Source organism: Equus przewalskii, unplaced genomic scaffold, assembly GCF_037783145.1.
Source record: "Equus przewalskii isolate Varuska unplaced genomic scaffold, EquPr2 ChrUn-13, whole genome shotgun sequence".
In the NCBI taxonomy this organism is placed as follows: domain Eukaryota; kingdom Metazoa; phylum Chordata; class Mammalia; order Perissodactyla; family Equidae; genus Equus; species Equus przewalskii.
The window spans coordinates 5,899,956-5,919,661 of NW_027228750.1; the positions used below are offsets into that span (position 1 = coordinate 5,899,956).

Genomic DNA, 19,706 nt, shown 5'->3' on the forward strand with positions numbered 1-19,706 from the left:
CTGTGGAATGCTTTTTCACTATTGGAGTCGGGCCACACTTCACAGGTTAATGCACAGTGCTTCACAAGACTGCCCTCTCTTCAGACACCAGCCTTACTATGGGAGGTCCCTAGGGCTGCCCTCACTTCTGACCAGCTGGCTACAGTTTTGAGGGCCCCCTACTCATTCTCTCAGGTTTAATAATTCACTAGACTGATTCATAGAACTCAGGAAAGTGCTGTACTTACAATTACAGTTGTATTATAGCCAAAGAATACAAATTAGAAGAAATGCATAAGGCAAAGTCTAGGAGGGTTCTAAACAGGAAGTTTTCATCGTCTTCAGGGATCTGTTACCCTTCCAGCCATGATGGGTAGCAATACCTACAGAGTATTGCCAACCAGGGAAGCTCACCAAAGCTTCCATATCCAGAGTTTTTATTGAGGGCTTATTATGCAGCTGTGATTGATGAAGTGACTGGCCAAGTGGTTGAACTCAATCTTCAGCCCCTTCCCCTCCCCAGAGATCAGGCTGATACAATGTGGCTGAAAGGCCCAACCCTCTAATTACATGGTTGGTCTTTTCCGTGGCTACCCCTACATCCTTAGTCACCTCATGAGGATACACTATCAGATATAGTCCAGGGGGCTCACTATGAATAACAAAGATACTTCCATCATTTGGGAAATTCCAAGGGTGTACAGGTTACCACCCTGGAATAAGGGACAAAGGCCTTTTACACAATTGTCAATTGAAATGATTTATATGTATGTGATCAAAATTGTATCACATTAAATTATTGGATTAAATTAGTTCAGTCAACAAATACTTAAGTGCCTACCATGTCTGTGCCAAGGACTCTTCTAGACTCTGAGACAGATTGCTTACTATCCTTCTAGCATAAACTTTACATGGTCTTGGTGAATTATTCCTTTGTTATATTGTCAAATTTACTTTGATGTGTTTCAGTTATTCATTCAACAAATATTGAGTGCCTCCTATGTGCCAGCTACTGATCTAGGTATAGCAGTGAATGAAACATTTTAGTGGTAAACTTATATGTATACTCACAAGTCAGCAAGCTCTGTAGTTTATTGTTTTGGGCTGTTATTGTTATGTTTGGGTATCAGGGTATTAGGGCATGAAATGAATTTGGTAGCTTTTTTCTCCACACAGGAATAGTTTATATAGCAATAATTATCTTTATGTCAAAGTCTGAAAAAAACTCACCTATAAAATGTATCTGGAAGTTTTTGGAGATAATTTTTTATGTTTTTCTGTTTCTTTCATCATTGGTTTCTTTGGATATTTCACTTACATATACGAAGAGCCAATATAGCATAGTAGTTAAGGCTAATGACTCTGGAGCCTGACTGCCCGTGTTCAAATCCCAGCTTTGCTAATTGCTGCCTGTATAGCCATGGGCCTTGGAGCATGGTGTTCCTCTGAGCAGAACAGAACTTCAAAGTGTCTGTATGATACAGCATCTCATTGCTCTGTGGAGGAAAGCTTTGTGAAATATCTAGATTATCATGCTGCCAGAAAGGGCTTTAGGTTTTCACTCAGCTAATGTGCAGGCAGATTGTATTGCAGGAAGTTAGGTGCCTTTACTTGTGTACTCTTTAAAATGATAGCTTTTCGTAGAAGTAGTTTGTATAGTTACTGCAATTAATTCTAAAGATAAGCCCTATTGTTTTGCATTTTGAAACCTCTTCTTTGTAGTTCTAGCACTCGTGTTATATTTTATGATGCCTATTGTGAATGTGAGTGAAGTCCTTGGACCCTTGTGCCTTATGTTACTCATGGGGACTGTCCACTGTCAAATTGTGTCTACTCAGATAACAAGGCCATCAGGAAACAATGGAAATCGGAGAAGAAGGTGAGATGAGAAACTACACCTGTAGTTGTCTATTTTCTGAGAGAGGCATCATAGAGGTTTACAAAATCTGTAATTAAATTAATGAAAAATCTTCCTCTTGCACATATATGTTTCAGTATTTTTTGGATTAAAAAAATGAATGTTTTACTTTTCACCTTTCTCCCTGATGCTAAGAAACCTTGTCATGAAATTTTAGCCCCAGGTGAGATTTTTGTCTTTCAGTACAGTTGTATAAAAGGGAAATGCCTATTCTATATTATTCTTTATTAAAATTTATCTTAATGATTTTGAAAAAGAGTTCTTTAAAATTAAGTCAATCAAAATTTGGTGAAAATTCACTATAAACAAGGATCTCAGTACATTGCATTAGTGCTGCTAAAAATTTTACCTTTTTTCATAATGTATAATAAGAATGGATTTCTAAGTGTTTTTAACTTTTGGTAAAGATTGATTTGACTTTTCTACACGTTGAATTTATGTCATGTTTTTATTGGTTATGTGCTGCGTGTGAGTTTTGTAACTATTAAAGGTTTCTTACATATATGTGGTATTGTCTTCAAAAAGTTATATATCTTTCCTCAGAATATCTGTAGATCTTTGTTTCCCTAAGCAGTTACTAAATAAGATTTTTTCACTTTGTGCAATGAATTTCAACACATTTATTGTTATTTTTGGATGTTATTTTAAAAACTTTTTTCTTTTCGAAAAAAGAAGATTCCTTAAAAATTCAGTTCAATTGAGTTAATGTTTTCTAAGGAAATCAAATGTTGTGCTGTGTCTCAGTATTTATAGGATATATTTTTTAACTGTATAGAATATCAATAAAAGTGATAGGTTGCTATTATTTTCTGTTCCCCTGATTAAAAGTGACAACTGGGTAGATTTCTGACATCCACATTTAAAGAAATTGTACCTTTTGCCTGTGATGCCTGAAAGACTCTTGGTTATACATATGAAAATTTTCCTTCTACTAGTGGTTTTGAATAGCTGTTCTATTTCTTTAAGGATTGAATGAAATGATAGCATTTATTGACTGGTTTGGAACCTGTTTTTGCCTAAGATAGAAATGTTCTTGCATAATTAATTTATCCTCATTATATGAAGTTCACTATACTTAATTTCAGATAGTAATCTGTTGGTATAATTTCCCATAGGGATATTTGGGCAGTGAGAGAGAATGTGTTGAATAAGCTGAAGTTGTTGAAATATTTTTTTGTAGAAAATTACGAAAAACTGTTAATGGTGATGGGAGCCGAGAAAATGGAAGTAACTCCTCTGATAAAGTCAGAGGAGTAGAAACTTTGGAATCTGCACCCTTTATTGGTGGTTTTTGGGGGACTCTCTTTGGCAACAGGTGGGAAGTCTTACAATGGAATTTTTACTTGATTTTGTATTCTATTTGTGTTTACATAGTATATAATCTGATTAGGTCATAAGAGTATGCAATGTAAGCATGTTATTGTGGTGTGATTTTTAAGGGTTCTAGAAGGATTTCCTTATTCAAAATGTCTCCAAAGTCTGTCAGGTTACCTATAAGTCTGGTAATCTACCATGAAAGTTTCATTCTGTTTGATCCTTAATGATTTTTTAGACCACAAGCTTACAGAAATATAAATACTTGGAAAGGGTAAATATTTTAAACCATATCAGCCAACATCTTGAGCAAAAGAAGGATTTTGAAAAGGTCAGGTATTTTTCAGTGTGAGAGCAGATACCTGTTTAGAAATGGGAGGCAGGGCGGGAGGCTGTTGTTGGTGGGCCCTAGGACCGGAAGGCAAATGGATCCAAGACAAATTCTACCTCCTTCATGATTTTTCAGGTTGTGACAGCACTAGTATGACTCAAAGAAATACTTATTTTGTCATATATTGATGATTGTGACTCAAAATAAAGCTCTTTTACAGTTCCCTTTTTGAAGATGAAGTATGTTCACATATTTTTCTAAAGATATGTTTATACTCTTTAGTTGACGTGCTTTGAGTTCTTCGTGTTGAACATTGTGCCGGTCACTGTGCACCCCTGTTCTCAGTGATTTTACCACCTACTGAGGAAGATAAGAGTTGTGGGTATGATGCAGGCAGAGCAATGTAAGAATATTATAAATGATTACATGCTGACTAAAGCCCACGCAGTTCAGCAGATGGAGTGATTATTCCGGGGTAAAGTCTTCAGCAGGAGTCATGAGGAGCTGAGACTCGCTGGGCTTTGAAGGCCAGGAGAAGGGAAGACATTCTGTGAAGTGACACAAACAGGCGTTGTGAGGTAGGGGTTGGCACTGTGTTTGAGAGGGAAAATGGAGAAGACTGTGAACCTACTTCTTGCAAGACTAAAATGTACGGTCTTCCTCTCAATTAATTAAATGAGTCTTTGGCGACTAGAGAGAGCTATAATCTGTCTTTCTATAGCCTTAGCAAGCTAGAAGCCTGAAAAATATGATTTCTGAATTATCTTGATTTCCAGAATAATATATTTTCTCCTCAGAAGAAAGTGATTTCGTGAAAGATACTACTTTCAGATAACTAGTCAGTAATCTTTCTTTCTTTTTAAAAAAAATAGGATTAAAAGAGTAAAATTAATATGTAACAAAGGCACTGAAACTGACAATGACTCAAGTTGTCTGCGTCCTATCATTAAGAAGAGACAGTGTCGACCAGAGATCAGAATGTGGCAAACAAGAGAGAAAGCAAAATTTTCAGATGGAGAAAAGTGCCACAGGGTAAGATTTAGATGTATATAAATATAACAAAATCTTTTCTTTCCTGTGTAAAGCTTTCCTATTCTTAGATTCTTTGAGAGATACAAAATGGATACTAATAAGTTTGTGTACTTTGTCTTAACAAATGAAAGGAAAACAACAGGACCTGGAAAGGAGAATATCACGTAAAGACTGTAGTTTATTCCTCTAATTTCTAGGACTAGAATTTGTAACTGCATCTCCTGCTGATCCAGCCTTAGCAGTGGGCGAGTAGATTTTATAAACAGATTAGTGTAGAGGCTGCTGTGTCGTATTCCAGAGAGGCAGTGATAGTATGGTAAGGTTTGGGAAACTTTTTTCTAGATTTAGGTAGAAATAGTCTGCTCTATGTTTAAAGCTAAGTATACTTCTACTTTATAGTCTTGAAATATTTTCTCATTTGTCAGACTGTGGCATTTAGTAATTACAAAAATAGCTAATTTATTTTTTTAAAGATTGGCATCTGAGCTAACTTCTGTCGTCAATCTTCTTCTTCTTTTTTTTTTCTTTTCTTCTTCTCCCCAAAGCCCTCAGTACATAGTTGTATGTTCTAGTTGTGGGTCCTTCTGGTTGTGCTATGTGGGACGCTGGCTCAGCAAGGCCTGAGGAGCGGTGCCATGTTTGCGCCCAGGATCTGAACCAGCAAAACCCTGGGCTGCCAAAGCGGAGCACGTGAACTTAACCACTCAGGCCCGGGGCCAGCCCCCAAAATAGCTAGTAATTTTGAACCATTACTGCAACCAGGCACTATTCTAAGTGTTTTACATGTAGTAACTCATTTAATTGTTCCAACAACTCTGTGCGATAGGTACTTGTGTTATTATCATTGCCTTTCCAATGAGGAAACTGAGCCCCAGCGAGACTGAGTTACTTGCCTAGGGCACATAGCCAGTAAGTAGAAGAGCTGTGATTCAGACTTGAAGTTTGACTCGAGCCTGTGCTTCTAACCTCTGCAGAATACTCCCTCATCATTTAGGCTCTTTAGTTTCAAGAAAGTTTAATATTTTTCTTTATTGAGACCAGGTGATATATAGGTTTGTTCAGTTTTGGTTTAGTTTGCTTTTACTACTTCTCAGTTTTTACATGCTTTTTTGTTTCTATATATGCAGCTTACTAGAGTATTTTGGGCTGTCACCTGTGAGGAAATTGCTGTTCTCTTTGTAGGAGGATTTTAGGCGTGTGGGTAATGGGATTTCAGATGATCTGTCAAGTGAGGAAGATGGTGAAGCCCGGACACAGATGATGATACTGCGTAGGAGTGTGGAAGGGGCCTCCAGTGACAATGGTTGTGAGGTTAAGAATAGAAAATCAATCCTTTCAAGGCATCTAAGCTCTCAGGTAATTTTTATTTTAGTTTATATAACTATAGGCATTAACTCCTAAATCACTGAATAGTAACAAGGTATTTAACATGTTTTCCTATTGTTTGTTGGCTTAATTTTTGGCAGGTAAAGAAAACCACTACTAAGTGGTGTCATATTGTGCGGGATTCAGATAGTCTGGCTGAATCAGAATTTGAATCAGCAGCCTTCAGTCAGGTAATGTATCCTTTTGAGAGATCACTGTTCAAGGCATATTCTTGAGTGTAATATCTTTATCCATTATTTTTTTATTGGTTGTCCTAAAGTAGTGTTTGTTTGCCTGCCCCTCCCCTGCCTCCGTCTGTCTACCTATCCAGCAGCTTTTATGACTACTCACCCCCAGAAAGAAAATGAACTCTTTTTCACTTTGACTCTAATCTTAAAAGTATCATAGATGATGCTCAGAAAGAGATTCTTCAATTCCCAGATGAGGAAAAGACTACTCAATATTCACTTGGAATATGGAGTTTATTCTTAAGCATCATTCCTATCTAAGTGGGATTGACACTGAGGAGGACAGATTTTTGAGAAAGGACCCCTGAGAGGTGAGAGCAGTAAATCTCATCAGGAAAGCTAATGGGCATATTGTACGTTTGGAATATTATAATTCAGAGGTGAGCAGAGTAGATGGTGGTAGTGTGGGTTTTGTTTTGATTGACAAGGCAGTCAGGGTTGTGGAAAAACTTTCATATTTACATTGGTACTTCAGGAGAGCTGCATTGTCTGTCATTTTCTCTGCCTGATTATCCTTTTCCATGGATAATCTCTGGACGTGACTAGATCTGCAATGAAGCTCACGATATTTAGAGTAGGCAACACTTTGGGTATGTCAAAAGACTCAGCCACACCTACATCCAGGGAATGCCCTCTGGATGTGCTTGCAGGAGTCGCTCCCATCCAGGGCACCTTAGTTGAACAATCCCATGACTTGGCAATAACTTCTTAGAAGGAGTCCTTTTAAAGTCCTGCTTGTTGGAGAGTCATCAAAGTTTAACATTTAAATATAAAATGTATTATTGCTATGTGGAACTTTGTGAACAAATGAATACATGGCGATCAACTTATGAAAGCTTGCCAGCTATCACCATAGATAACTTGTTTTAATTTTATTTCAGGTATAGAATTGTTTTTAAAAATGAATGAAAAAAACATTTTTTGCTTTTTGTTTTCCTTTAAAGGGCTCTAGGTCTGGCATGAGTGGTGGCTCTCGAAGCCTCAACATGTCGAGAAGAGATTCAGAAAGCACCCGCCATGACTCTGAGACCGAGGATATGTTATGGGACGACCTGCTGCATGGCCCAGAGTGCCGGTCGTCTGTCACCAGTGACAGTGAGGGGGCCCATGTGAATACCCTTCACTCAGGGACCAAACGTGACCCCAAAGAGGATGTTTTCCAGCAGGTTTGTAAAGGCGATAATAATAATATCTAATATTTATTGTGTACTTACCATGTGCTAGGTACTGTATTATCTCATTTAAATTTATAGTACTCCTATAAGGTAAATACTATTAATATCCCTAATTGAGAGATGAGGAAATTGAGTGTATTTTGTAAGTGAAGATGTTGGGATTAGAACTCAGGGGGAAGTACTGTAGAGTTGCCCTAACCTAAATTTTTCTTCATGATCCTTTTTCTCATTATTTTCCTTAGAATGATCCTTAATGTTCATTTTTATATGAACAGAGTTATTTGAATGGTACATCAACCTCATATTATATTTTTATAGACATCACAGTATATTATATATGAATTACTAGGAAATGGTGTTGCTTGCTTGTCTAATAATGTATAATGTATAAATAATGTATAATGATGCTTTTAATTTTAGATTTTATATTAATATCATAAAATCAGATAAACCTGGAATTAGAGATTCCTTGGAAGGTATTTCAACCTTCCAACAATGTAAGAATTCATTCTACACTTGTAGAAATTCTTTTACCATCTGTCACGTGGTGATAATAGTTCCTGCTTCTTAGGAATATTGTGATGTATCTAATGAGATCATACACAGTGCTTAGCACAATGCCTGGCAAAGAGTAACCACCCAATAAATGTTAGCAGTGTTATTAACATCCCCATCGGGGGATCAGTCAGCCTCTGCTTAAATACTTCTGGATCTGTAGTGATTATTATTTTATGAGACAGCTTATTCCACTACTGGACAGATTGAATGATTAAGGAATGGTTCTTGCATCAACTTTTCAGATGTTTAATGACAATGATCATGATTCTTCTTAGTTTTTTTGTCCTTTAGGCTAAATATTTCCATAGTGACTTACAAATAGTGGGTGATGGATATTCATTTGTTTAATTATTGCATTTTCTTGATTTCTAAGATATTGATTTAGGTTACACATTTTCATGAAAAAAATCCTGCTTCATTAAATATACAATTTTTTAAAAGTAACCACAAAAAACAGATTTTCTCATTAAAGTTTTAAGCTTCATTCTCCAATTTGCTATCAAAGTTTGAATCTAAATATTCTTTACACTCAGACTGAAGACCCATCTAAATTACATTAGCCCTCAGTAGTTATGCATAGCATTACGAAGATCTTGACCTCCATTGCACTTTTGGGATTAGAGTATAGTTTTAAGGCATATATAAAAATAACTAGGTAAGATTAAACTCAGTGTCAAACGGAATTCATCATTTCCCAATTCCCCCACCTAACCCACTCTTCTTTTATTCCCCATGTTTCTGAATGCCACCACTAACCACCAAAGGCAGAAACCTTGGAGTCATTCTTGACCCACTCTCTCCACCATGTTTCTAATTGGTCATCACATTCCCTTGATTCTACTGTATAATATTTGCGTTTTTCCATCTGTGTCACCCTGCTTGGTGTGCAGACCATCATCAGCTCTTACCTGGATCATTACAACAGCCTCTCTAGGCTTGCTCGCCTTTGTTTCATTGTCCAAACTGCAGCCAGAATGATGCTTCTAAAATACAAATCTGATGCCATTCCCCTTAAAATCCTTTAATTGCTTTTTTTTCCCCTTCTGGATTGTTTGCTTCTGTTCCTTTATTTGCTCTGATACATTCTCATCTCTGGCCATTCCTTCTCTGCTCCTCACACAGCATACTTTAAATCAACTGAACTTCCAGTTTCTGAAATGTACCATTCCTCATATGCTTCTGGGCCTTTACACAGACTGATTTATTTGCCTGGAACACACTTTTCTCCAATACCCATTCCTTCAGCTCACTCCTTTTTGTTTTTCGGGTCTTGGCTTGAGTGACACTTCTTAGACAGCCTTTCCTATATACTGCTTATGCACCCTTTCCTTCCCTTATCGTGGTGTATGATCAAACTTCTTTATTCTGTCTCCTTCATAAGTCTGTAAGTTCTTTGATGTAAGGGCCACATCTGTGTTGTTCTCCATTGTATCCATAGTGCATGTTACATAGCAGGTTCTTGATAAATATTTTCTTGGCTAAATCAATGAATAAATCAATAAATGCTCATCAGCATTATGCTAAGCATTGTGGTAGAAAGAAAAGAAATACAGCATATGGTCCTTTTTTAGACACTTATATTTTAGTTTGGGGACAAGATAATTATATGGGTAATAAGTAGAGGACACTATAAAAGCATCATTTAATTAGATGCTAATTTGTCTGATGTAGACTATAAAGGTTTTTAATTTCAGAGAAGGGCAAAATGAGTGAGGCTTCTGGTGATTAGAGAGGACCATGTTGGTGAAATGGGACTTGAGTTGGTAGTTAAAGAATAAGATGTGATATGGTCGAGGAAAATAGAGGGCTGTTTTCATTTGACCTTCTTCTCTGGAGCTTTCTAAGTTTTTCTGTGTTCTGATTATACCAGAGAAAGGCTTAAGTCCTCAGTCACTCATGTGATATCTAAGGCCTTTTAGCACCTCTCCTACCTAACTTCCTGCTACCCCTGGTATAGCTGCATTGCTCTAGAAGTACTTTCCTCCTTAACATTTCACGAATATGCCAAGCCTATCCTCGCTTCCATATGTTTAGAGAGCGAAGCAACCTTGGAGATCATGCAATCCTACCTCCCATCATTATGGAAGACATTTAGCCTTTCTCCAGGTAAAAAAAATGGCTAAGTACAGAAAAAAGGACCAGAAATCAACCTCATAGAGGTGGTAATTACAGTGATGAGCTTTGTGAGGGAGAGAATAAAATGATGAGGCTGAAATTGGTGAATGTAGCCTGATAGCTGGACAAAAGGAAAAAAAAAATCTAATGGGGAAAGAAAGAAAGAGTGGCTAGAAATACTTTTATATTTTTCTTCTCAGAACCATTTATTCTGGCTTCAGAACTCAAGTCCTGCCTCTGATCGAGTTAGTGCAATAATCTGGGAAGGGAATGAGTGCAAAAAGATGGATATGTCTGTGTTGGAAATAAGTGGCATCATCATGAGCAGGGTAAGATTTAATAAGTTTTCAGATTTTTTAAAAAAAATCTATTTAGTGATCAGCTATTTTGTAGAATATATTTAGTAATCAAAGCACTGACTCAGCTTTTCAAACACAAACATGTATTTTTAATTTTGTAGTCAGAGTCTTTACTTAGTAGTATATATATATATTTAAGTTTTTATTGAGATTATGAGTTTACAACCCTGTGAAATTTCAGTCATACATTATTGTTTGTCAGTCGTGTTATAGGTGCACCACTTCACCCTTTCTGCTCACCCCCCACCCCTCCTTTCCCCTGGTAACCGCTAATCTGTTCTCTTTGTCTACATGTTTAACTTCCACATATGAGTGGAGTCAGGTAGTATATATATTTTTATATATAAAATATATACATATATTACAAAGGTCTCTATGAGTATGATCAATTGTTCGGGTTCATATAAACCTAATTTTTAATAGGATCTAAAAGTCATAAATCTGTACATCATTTTTATTTGTACTTCTTTTAGATTTAAAAGAGATTTAGTAAATAGTATTTGATAAATACTGCTTCATAACTCCATTTAGCTATGCAATAACGATGGACATTTTAAATTAATTCCCAGGTTAATGCATATCAGCAAGGAGTAGGTTATCAGATGCTGGGAAATGTCGTCACCATCGGATTAGCATTTTTTCCTTTTTTACATCGACTTTTCCGTGAGAAGAGCCTTGACCAGCTAAAGTCCATTTCAGCTGAGGAGATCTTGACTCTCTTTTGTGGGGCACCACCTGTTACACCTATTATTATTTTGTCTATAATTAATTTTTTTGAACGATTGTGTCTTACTTGGATGTTTTTTTTCATGATGTGTGTGGCAGAGAGAACATATAAACAGGTCGGTAGAAAGTTAAGTAAAATTTCTTACCTCTGCTTTTGAATATGATTTTCCATTGAGTTGTTTTTGTTCTCTTGATTTGTTCTCTCTCTAAAAGTTAACGTGGGCAATGAAGAATTGATAAGTGGATTTTGGTATTTGTGGGTTTAACATTTGTGATGTTGGTTATTCACAAGTGACATGTAATCCGAAATTTTGCTGAGCCCATGTGTAGGACTAAGTGGCTTAGCCAGTAAGTGAACCTACCCAACTGCTTAGCACCTGCACCTCAGTGTGCCTTTGCTGTTTTTCAGCCATAGCATATGTAGTCATTCTCACAGTGAAAATGTTTCTGTGAAAAATGGTCAAGTGAGAAATAAATTGATTGAAATTTGATAAGAGTTAGGGACTGAGGGCTTAATATGTTGGTGATATGTGCAAAAACCATGATTTTGAATGGAAATGTAATTTAGGAGTAAACCAGAATTCTGTATAAAGCATTTGAGTTTGTGAAGTTGGTGATTCACAAAGGTCTCCACAGAATATTCCTTGAAAATGCCAAGAGTGTACCATGTTGTGAAGAAGTATATTACTGTGTAATGTGCTTTGGAAGCAATAGGGTAATGAGCTATTAACAGTTTTTTCACTGCCTTCGTGATCACTGATTAGAATTTCATCTTTTTAATATTTTCTATATGCTGGGAATATTGTTTACAATTATATAAATATACACACAGAGAAGCATATGTACATTTCACTTTGTGATTTTTTTTTTAACCTCCTCCAGAGATTTTTATTTGCAAAACTCTTCAGCCATATTACTTCTGCCAGGAAAGCTAGGAAATATGAAATACCTCATTTCAGACTTAAAAAGGTGGAGAACATTAAGATATGGTTATCACTGCGTTCCTTTCTAAAGGTGAGTTTTATTTGACTAATAATAGAATATACACAAGAATATGCAGAAAACATGCTCATTGAAATTTCTGGCAGCAGATACTCAATAGGCAATGTAGTTCTGTGTGCTGGACAGATTATATCAGTGGCTGCCAGACTTTCTGGACACCAAGTGGGAAGTGATCTGTCTGCAAAGCTGGTAGAGATAAGTAAATAAGATCTTAGAAAGGGAAAAGAAAATTTAAATTTTTAGGGCAGAGTGATAAACTGAATACTGTATCTTTTTCTGACTTCTTGGGAAGTATTCCAGCTGAAAATATGTCAGTGAATCAGTCACACCCTTAATTTGGAACAGCATGGATTTCGGTGCTTAATTAAAGTGAAGATGTCCAAAAGATATTAAAATTCTGTGTCAGAATCTTCTTATTAACATTTGTCTTCACATTAATGTATTAAAGTTCGCTTGTCTAAAACATTAACGTCTGTGTCTCACTCCACAGAGACGGGGACCCCAACGTTCCGTTGATGTGGTCGTGTCTTCAGTGTTCTTACTGACACTTTCAATCGCTTTCATCTGTTGTGCCCAGGTAAGAGCTTCACAATGTTTTAATGAAAAATAGAAATTTTCTTATAGGGTACATTTTCTATTAAAATAGTTCAGTGTGTGTGTGTGTGTGTATTTTTTTTTTTTTGATAAAGAACAGAAATTTAATTCTCACAGCTCTGGAGGCTGGGGAGCCCAAGATCAAGTGCCAGCAAGGTTATGTTGAAGTACATATATTTTTAATGTGTCTAAATATCTTTTGCTATTTTGAATACATGTTAATTTTCCTAACTTTTGAAATGAGAATAAAGGTAATTTTGAAGTCTTTTAAGTCACTAAGATCACTCTAATTTGATTTTAGTTGGTAATTTTTGATTGATAATAAAGCTATCATGATGGTTACAAAATAGCGATTTTTCTAACTCCATCATTCCTTCTACATTTATTGGTTGTCACTCTAAGGTAGACTTTTCCTTTCTTTCCAATCATTTATTTATTCATTCATTTATTTATTACACTATGGACTCATGTATTCTTATTTTTATCCAATGGTTTATAATCTATTACTATATTTGTTTTGATGTCTAAATTGTCCCAGATTTGGCCAGTGGGAGACCCTTGAAACTCCTTCCTGTGTCCTTTTGACAGGTCCTTGTATTTTTTTTTTTTTTTTTTTGGCACTTCTGTGCTTTCTTCATTACAAGAAGTTACAAGCTTATCTCGTACTTTCCCATTTATTGAGTTTTAACTTAATTCTATTGTGGTCAGAGAATATACTCTGAATGTTTTCAGCCCTTTGAAGTATGTAGAGAGGCTTGCTTTATTATCCAGCACATGGTCAGTTTTATGAAATTTTCCATCAGCACTTTGAAAGAATTTGTATTCTGTCGTTTTGGGGAGCAATATTCCATATATGTAAAGTAGTCCAATAGTTGCATTGCTGAAATCTCCTATATCCTTATTCATTTTTTTGGTCTGCCTATTCTGTCAGCCATTGATAGAGGTGGGTTCAAGTCTACTATGATGGTGGATTTATCTTTTCCTCCTTTTATTTCTGTCATTTTTTGCTTCATATATTTTGAAGCTATGTAACTAGATGCATACAGATTTAGAAGTGTTATCCACCTTCTTGGTGGATTGACTTTTATGTCCTCTTATTTTTTTCCTCAATCGAGGATCCAATTCTCAATCTAGAATCACATATTGCATTTAGTTTTGATGTCTCTTTAGTGTCCTTTAATCTGGAATAGTATCAGGCTTTCTTTATCTTTCAGGACCTTATGAAATGTCTCCATTTCTAATGTTTCTTAAAGTCTACTACATTTGGTATTAATTTAACTATACCAGCTGTCTTTTGATTGGTTTTTGCATGTTATATCTTTGTCCACCCTCTTTCACTTATTTTCTTTTCATATTTTAGTTGTATCTCTTGTAATCATCATAGTCTTTTTCAATTGCTTGTTTCTTAATTCATCCTTACGGTCTTAGTGTTTTGGAGTACGTAGCCCATTTAAACTTAGTGTAGTTACTATAACTACAAATACTATTTTTTCCTATTTGGTCTACCTGTTAATTTGCCTTTTCTCCTCCTTTTCTTGCCATGTTTTATTAATCAGATATTCTTTAATATCCCATTTAATCCTGTTAACTTGTTATATGTTCTTTTACTACCGCTGACCCCAGAGATTATGACTGACATCCTTAGCTTATTGTAGTATAATTAAATTATTAATTTACCACTTCCTTGATAATGCTAGGACCTTAGAATACTTTATCTCACTTACTCACTTTTTGTGTTATTAGCATTCTTCATTTTAATTTTACATATATTTTAAACCCACAAGGTATAATTATTGTTTTTTGTAGTCAATTATTCATATATATTTACCTACATATTTACCCTTTCCATTGCTTTTCATTAGTTCCTGCATTTCTGTGTTTTTGTCTGGGATTACTTTCCTCCTGCTTAAAGAATCTGCGGATGATGAATTCTCTCTTTTTGTTTGTTTGAAAATGTCTTTTATCAATTTCATGTTTGAAGGGTATTTTCACTGGCTATAGATTTCTAGGTTGCCAGTTACATTCAGCACTTTTAGGATTCTCTTGTCTTCTGATTTCCGTATTTTATCTTGAGAAGTCAGCTGTTAGTCTTATTGCTGCTCCTTTAGAAGTAATGTCCTTTTTCTCTGGCTGGGTTTAAGAGTTTTTCTTTGTGTTTGCTTTTATAGCAGTTTGGCTGTGGTTTGTGCATTAGTTACTTATTGCTGCTGAAGAGGTGAGCCTTGGTTGCTGCTACTTGTTACTTTCCTCCCCTAGTTACTACTAATTGGCAGGGGTGAACACCTGATCCAGACTAAGCTAAATGTATTCTCTCTTTTGGAAATTAGAACTGAGAACCTGAGATATCAGTGGTGGACTTTGGAGAAGAAAGGTCAGTGGGGCCAGTAGGGTGCTATGACAAACCAAAGCTGGAACAAGTCAAAGTTAGGGGGGAGCAGTAAACAAGGGTCTTACGAGGCCATGGAATTAGTAAGAAGAGTGGCAGTGGGAGCCCCTGGCCCAGTGGAAGGGAAATGGAGACGGCACTTGCTCAGTGAATTCCTGTTTTTCAAAAGCTCAGCATTTGGTTTTTGTGAGGGTTTTCTGTATATTTTTTCAATAAATTTCATTTTTACCTTGGGCTTACTTGCGTAAATTTCTTTACTTTTCAGTCAACAAAAACTTTTACCAGAAAACTCGTGACACAGGGTGCATTCTATAGCTGGTAGCTGCTGCTGTTCAGATCCTAAAGTGGAGTCAAGGACTGATCTTCAGCATTTTCTAGTCTTATCAGTGGGATGGGCTGCCTGTTTTAGGGAGCTCTTCTAGTTATAATGCATAGTTAGTACTTTGAAGAAGGGTCACCATATAATTGTGAGTGGGCACACTGGTAGGTAAAGAAGCTGGAAGTGCGTTTGTCTGATTTTACTTATGATGTTTTCCTCCTTTGTTACTTCTAGACCCTTGCTGTCTTTCATACAAAGGAGAAAATCTGGGAAACTGAGAGAAATACATAATGACTAATTAAATAGATAACACTTCGAGTATTAAAACTCTTCTGCTTTGAGTATTAAAATAGTGATATCTTGTAAATGTTTTGAAATTGCTAGAGTAAAGGAGTAATTATAGATTTTAAGACAAATGAAAAGCATAACTTTTTTTGGTTCTTTATATAGGTTCTCCGAGGACATAAAACTTTCCTGAATGATGCTTATAACTGGGAGTTTTTGATCTGGGAAACAGCTTTACTACTTTTCTTACTGCGCCTGGCCTCATTGGGATCTGAAACCAATAAGAAATACAGCAATGTTTCAATATTACTTACTGAACAGGTATTGATTGGTCCCTGTCAGTTTGGTTCAGTGGCATAATAAGATTTGTGCAGAAGATTCAGGGTTGAGTATAGATTCTGTCACCTTCCAGCTATATGACCTTACAAGTCACTTTGCCACTATGTAATGTTTCCTCCTTATAAAATGAGGTTGATATCTTCCCTACCTGCTCCCAGGATTGTAAGAATTCAGATCTAATGGACTGAAGATACTTTATATTTTATAAAGGCATTTTTATTGGTGGTAATGGAGCATGCTTTTAATCTCATATTCTACATCAAGTGTTAGATCTTTAGAGTACTTGTCATTTAAGTATGTTTCATAAGCTTCTTGTATTTCTTCATTTCAGCTGTAGAATCCATTCAGTGTTTGGAAATCCTTGCTCTTTAGTATGTGAATAGATACTAGATTGGGAAATATTTCTTATAGATACAAAATAATAGAAAGTTGTTTTATTTTGTTTTTAATTTCATGTTTATCCATAAGTTTTAAACAAAAACATTTGGTATCATTAGATTTTTTTTTTTTTGCCTTAGAATTTTGATGAAGAATTCTTCCTATAAGGGAAAAAATAAGGCATTAGTAAGTTGAAAGTAGCTATCCTCTTCCATTCCGTAAATGCTTAATGAGGATGTTAGATTATTTGGGGGAGACCAGGATGAATAAGATACAGTTTTTGAATGCAAGGAGTTTACATGTTAATTATTATACTATAATTAATATTAAAATTTTCATTGTTTTGATATTTAAATTGCTTTATCATTATTTGTTTTCTTCAATAGATAGCTTTTCTTTGCCAAATGTGACTGATTAGGGATGGGGGTACGTGACATGTGTGCTCTGTAGAAATAGCTGCTGGAATTTCAAAATTTATTTTACTTGAAAATATAACCCTTGAAATGTGCCAGATTTAATACAGCATACATATCTTTTTCTATGATATTTGCCTTAATCTCTATTCCTTCCCTTAGATTAATTTATATCTTAAGATGGAAAAAAAGCCGAATAAGAAAGAACAGCTTACTCTAGTAAACAACGTATTAAAGCTGTCCACCAAGTTGCTGAAAGTGAGTAATATCCTCTGATACACTTTTACTACCATTTAAATGAAATCGATGCTGTACTTCTTGGAGAAGACCCCAGTAACAGATAGATGCCAGGCTGTGGAGATTCAAAATGCCAACTTGATAGTTTTGGGTTAATGACTGTATAAGAAAAATTTCCCATCTTGTTACCCAGGTTCTGCTGATTGCTGATGTCTGTCACATTTTAAATTACATTTTTTAAAGTCACAAATAACATATTGCTTGAATCCACCTTAAAAATCTTAGCTGGGGGAAAAGTAAGTGAGAGTTGATTACAGGTTTTTTGAAGGTAGCTATTGAATATTAAGGAAAGACGGCCTTAAGCAGTCATCTTCACCCAAGACTTAAAACCAGCCCCAAAATCACTGATACTTATCGAAAAGCCGTGTATTTCCTCTCAGTTCTTTCATGTTTTTGTAGGAGCTGGACACACCATTTAGACTCTATGGACTGACAATGAATCCCTTAATCTACAATATCACGCGAGTAGTTATCCTTTCTGCTGTCTCGGGTGTTATAAGTGATCTTCTAGGATTTAATATAAGAGTAAGTCTGACTACCACCCCATAACATCTGCCTTAGTCTGAAAAATTACCATATATAATAATCTTTGCGCTTCACACTTTGTGTGTGCGCGTGTATGCACATGTGTGTGTGAGACTGGCATGGAAATAACTCTTGTGGTAAAGAAATAGACATTGATTGGTGGTCCACAGGCTTCTCAGCTTAGGTTTTCTCATTTTACACAAGTACCTTCGACTGTGCTCTTCAATGGAACAAAAAATCAAGTTTGAATCTCATGTCAGTTTAATAGCATGTGCTGCGTAAAGGTTGTCCTCTGATCCAGGGAAATGTACAGAGGCAGAATGAATGAAAACCAAAACCCACGAACGGCAGTATGTCATTTTTGATCCTGAAAATTGTTAATGTTTTTTTCTCTATGGTGTTCTGTGGTTGCTATTGCCAGAGTTGATACTTTTTCTTTTTATGTAAAGGGTTCTTGGTTCATAGTCATGTAAGTATACCTATAAACCCCAACCTATTTGTCTTAAGACTAACTTATTTTGGTGATTTTCTTTTCTTAGCTGTGGAAAATTAAGTCATAAGCTGAGTCATGTGCCTGGACTCTCTCCCCTTGCTGACATCAATACTTACCCATTAAGGAAAGCGATGACTGCAGAAACCATGGGATACCACCTTCTTCTTCACACACAGAGGGGACCTCGGCTCCGCCTCATCTAACGAATGTGTTTGTAAAGGAAGAAATCCTTTTCCAACTGAGTGTGCATTCTAAAAACCTGTATTTTCATGGTTTTCAAACAATATAAATAGGAGATAAAGACAGTGTGTTATGGTAACATAAGGTCAACTTTCTAAGTTAGGAAATTTATTCTGGGCATTTCAGTGCTGTGACAGTTCTATTTACTAGAAATAGTTTTTTTGGTGACTATGGTAGATGTCCAAAGCATGAAGCAAATATCCTTTATTGGAAATATGCAAATTCAGTACTTTTCTATTATAGTCTATAGAATTGGAGATTTCATTTCTCTAGCAAAGAGAGATCAAATTTAAACTATTTTAGATTGAACCCAAATAAAAGAACTTTATTGGAGAATTTCAGTTTCTAGGATTTTTTTGTTGTTGAAGGAAAAAAAAAACCTTGTAAACTGTGAGTTTCTGTTAAACTTTGGAGAAATTTTTAATTAGTTTATAATTTTGAAGTTAACTATATAGTTGTTGGTGAAAGAGTTTGCATATAATACGCTACGTAATTCAGCTTGAGATATTTAAGTATATGCAAACTCATCCATGTCCATCATACAACATGGTTTCCGTTTAATCATCTGAGCTATGTTTCCTATCACAGTACTAAGTGAAGCATTAATAGTTTATATGTTGTGCAACTTAATGTATCCAACTCTCAGTACAATTTCAGGTCCTCCATGTCCAGCCAAGCTATGCCTTTGATGATTTGGGTTCTCTTATCAGCATCTCCTATTACATACACATGCAAATATGTATGTCAATATAAACTATAGTAGTCTACATATAATTTTTGCTCATTAAATTACATGCTTTGAAGAATTCCTTGAGGTAAATTGAAAGCCCAAACATTTTATTGATAACATTTTGTGAATTTTTGAATGGAAATCATTTAGAAACTTAATTATTACATGTAAAGTATGTACTCATGCAAAATCAGTGTATCAGTTACACATATCCTAATATGCAGAAAGATGTTTGGGGTTTAAAGATGAATTTCTTAAGAGTCTAGGGATTGAGGTCAGACCCTTCTGTGTTCATATCCTCGGCTCTGCCACTTACTAGCTTCTGTCTAAGGCAAATTACTTAACCTCTTCACATCTCAATTTCCTTACCTGTTAAATGGGGATAATAACTACCTAATAAGGTTGTTAAGGTTAAATGAGATTATCATATAAGGTACTTAGCACAGCATAAAGTACTTAGCACTTAGGAAATCCACAGTAAATATTTGTTGTTACTATTTAAAAGCCTTTAAAAATTTGTCACTGGTAGATTCCTAACTGTGAAGATAGAGACATAGGAAGCAAAGTTGCTGAACTAGAAGTGGA

At 35.6% G+C, this 19,706-nt stretch overlaps 1 protein-coding gene across 2 annotated transcripts in view; it reads left to right on the plus strand.

Annotated features, from left to right (window-relative positions):
* The window catches only part of PHTF1 (putative homeodomain transcription factor 1), a 47,374-nt gene extending 28,647 nt beyond the window's left edge, over positions 1-18,727 (plus strand). Inside the window, exons 6-19 of one of the 2 annotated variants that reach the window (XM_008533506.2) lie at positions 1,702-1,858; positions 3,078-3,212; positions 4,415-4,574; positions 5,757-5,930; positions 6,041-6,130; positions 7,132-7,353; positions 10,236-10,364; positions 10,964-11,236; positions 12,003-12,134; positions 12,613-12,699; positions 15,872-16,027; positions 16,999-17,094; positions 17,533-17,658; positions 18,198-18,727. In XM_008533506.2, the coding sequence (XP_008531728.1) occupies positions 1,702-1,858; positions 3,078-3,212; positions 4,415-4,574; positions 5,757-5,930; positions 6,041-6,130; positions 7,132-7,353; positions 10,236-10,364; positions 10,964-11,236; positions 12,003-12,134; positions 12,613-12,699; positions 15,872-16,027; positions 16,999-17,094; positions 17,533-17,658; positions 18,198-18,218 (1,958 nt within the window). In that variant the 3' untranslated portion in view covers positions 18,219-18,727. Of the gene's footprint in view, positions 1-1,701; positions 1,859-3,077; positions 3,213-3,783; positions 4,121-4,414; positions 4,575-5,756; positions 5,931-6,040; positions 6,131-7,131; positions 7,354-10,235; positions 10,365-10,963; positions 11,237-12,002; positions 12,135-12,612; positions 12,700-15,871; positions 16,028-16,998; positions 17,095-17,532; positions 17,659-18,197 lie in introns of those variants that run through there. The other variant, XM_070607918.1, reaches the window with a different exon arrangement.
* Positions 18,728-19,706: the final 979 nt, after the last annotated feature.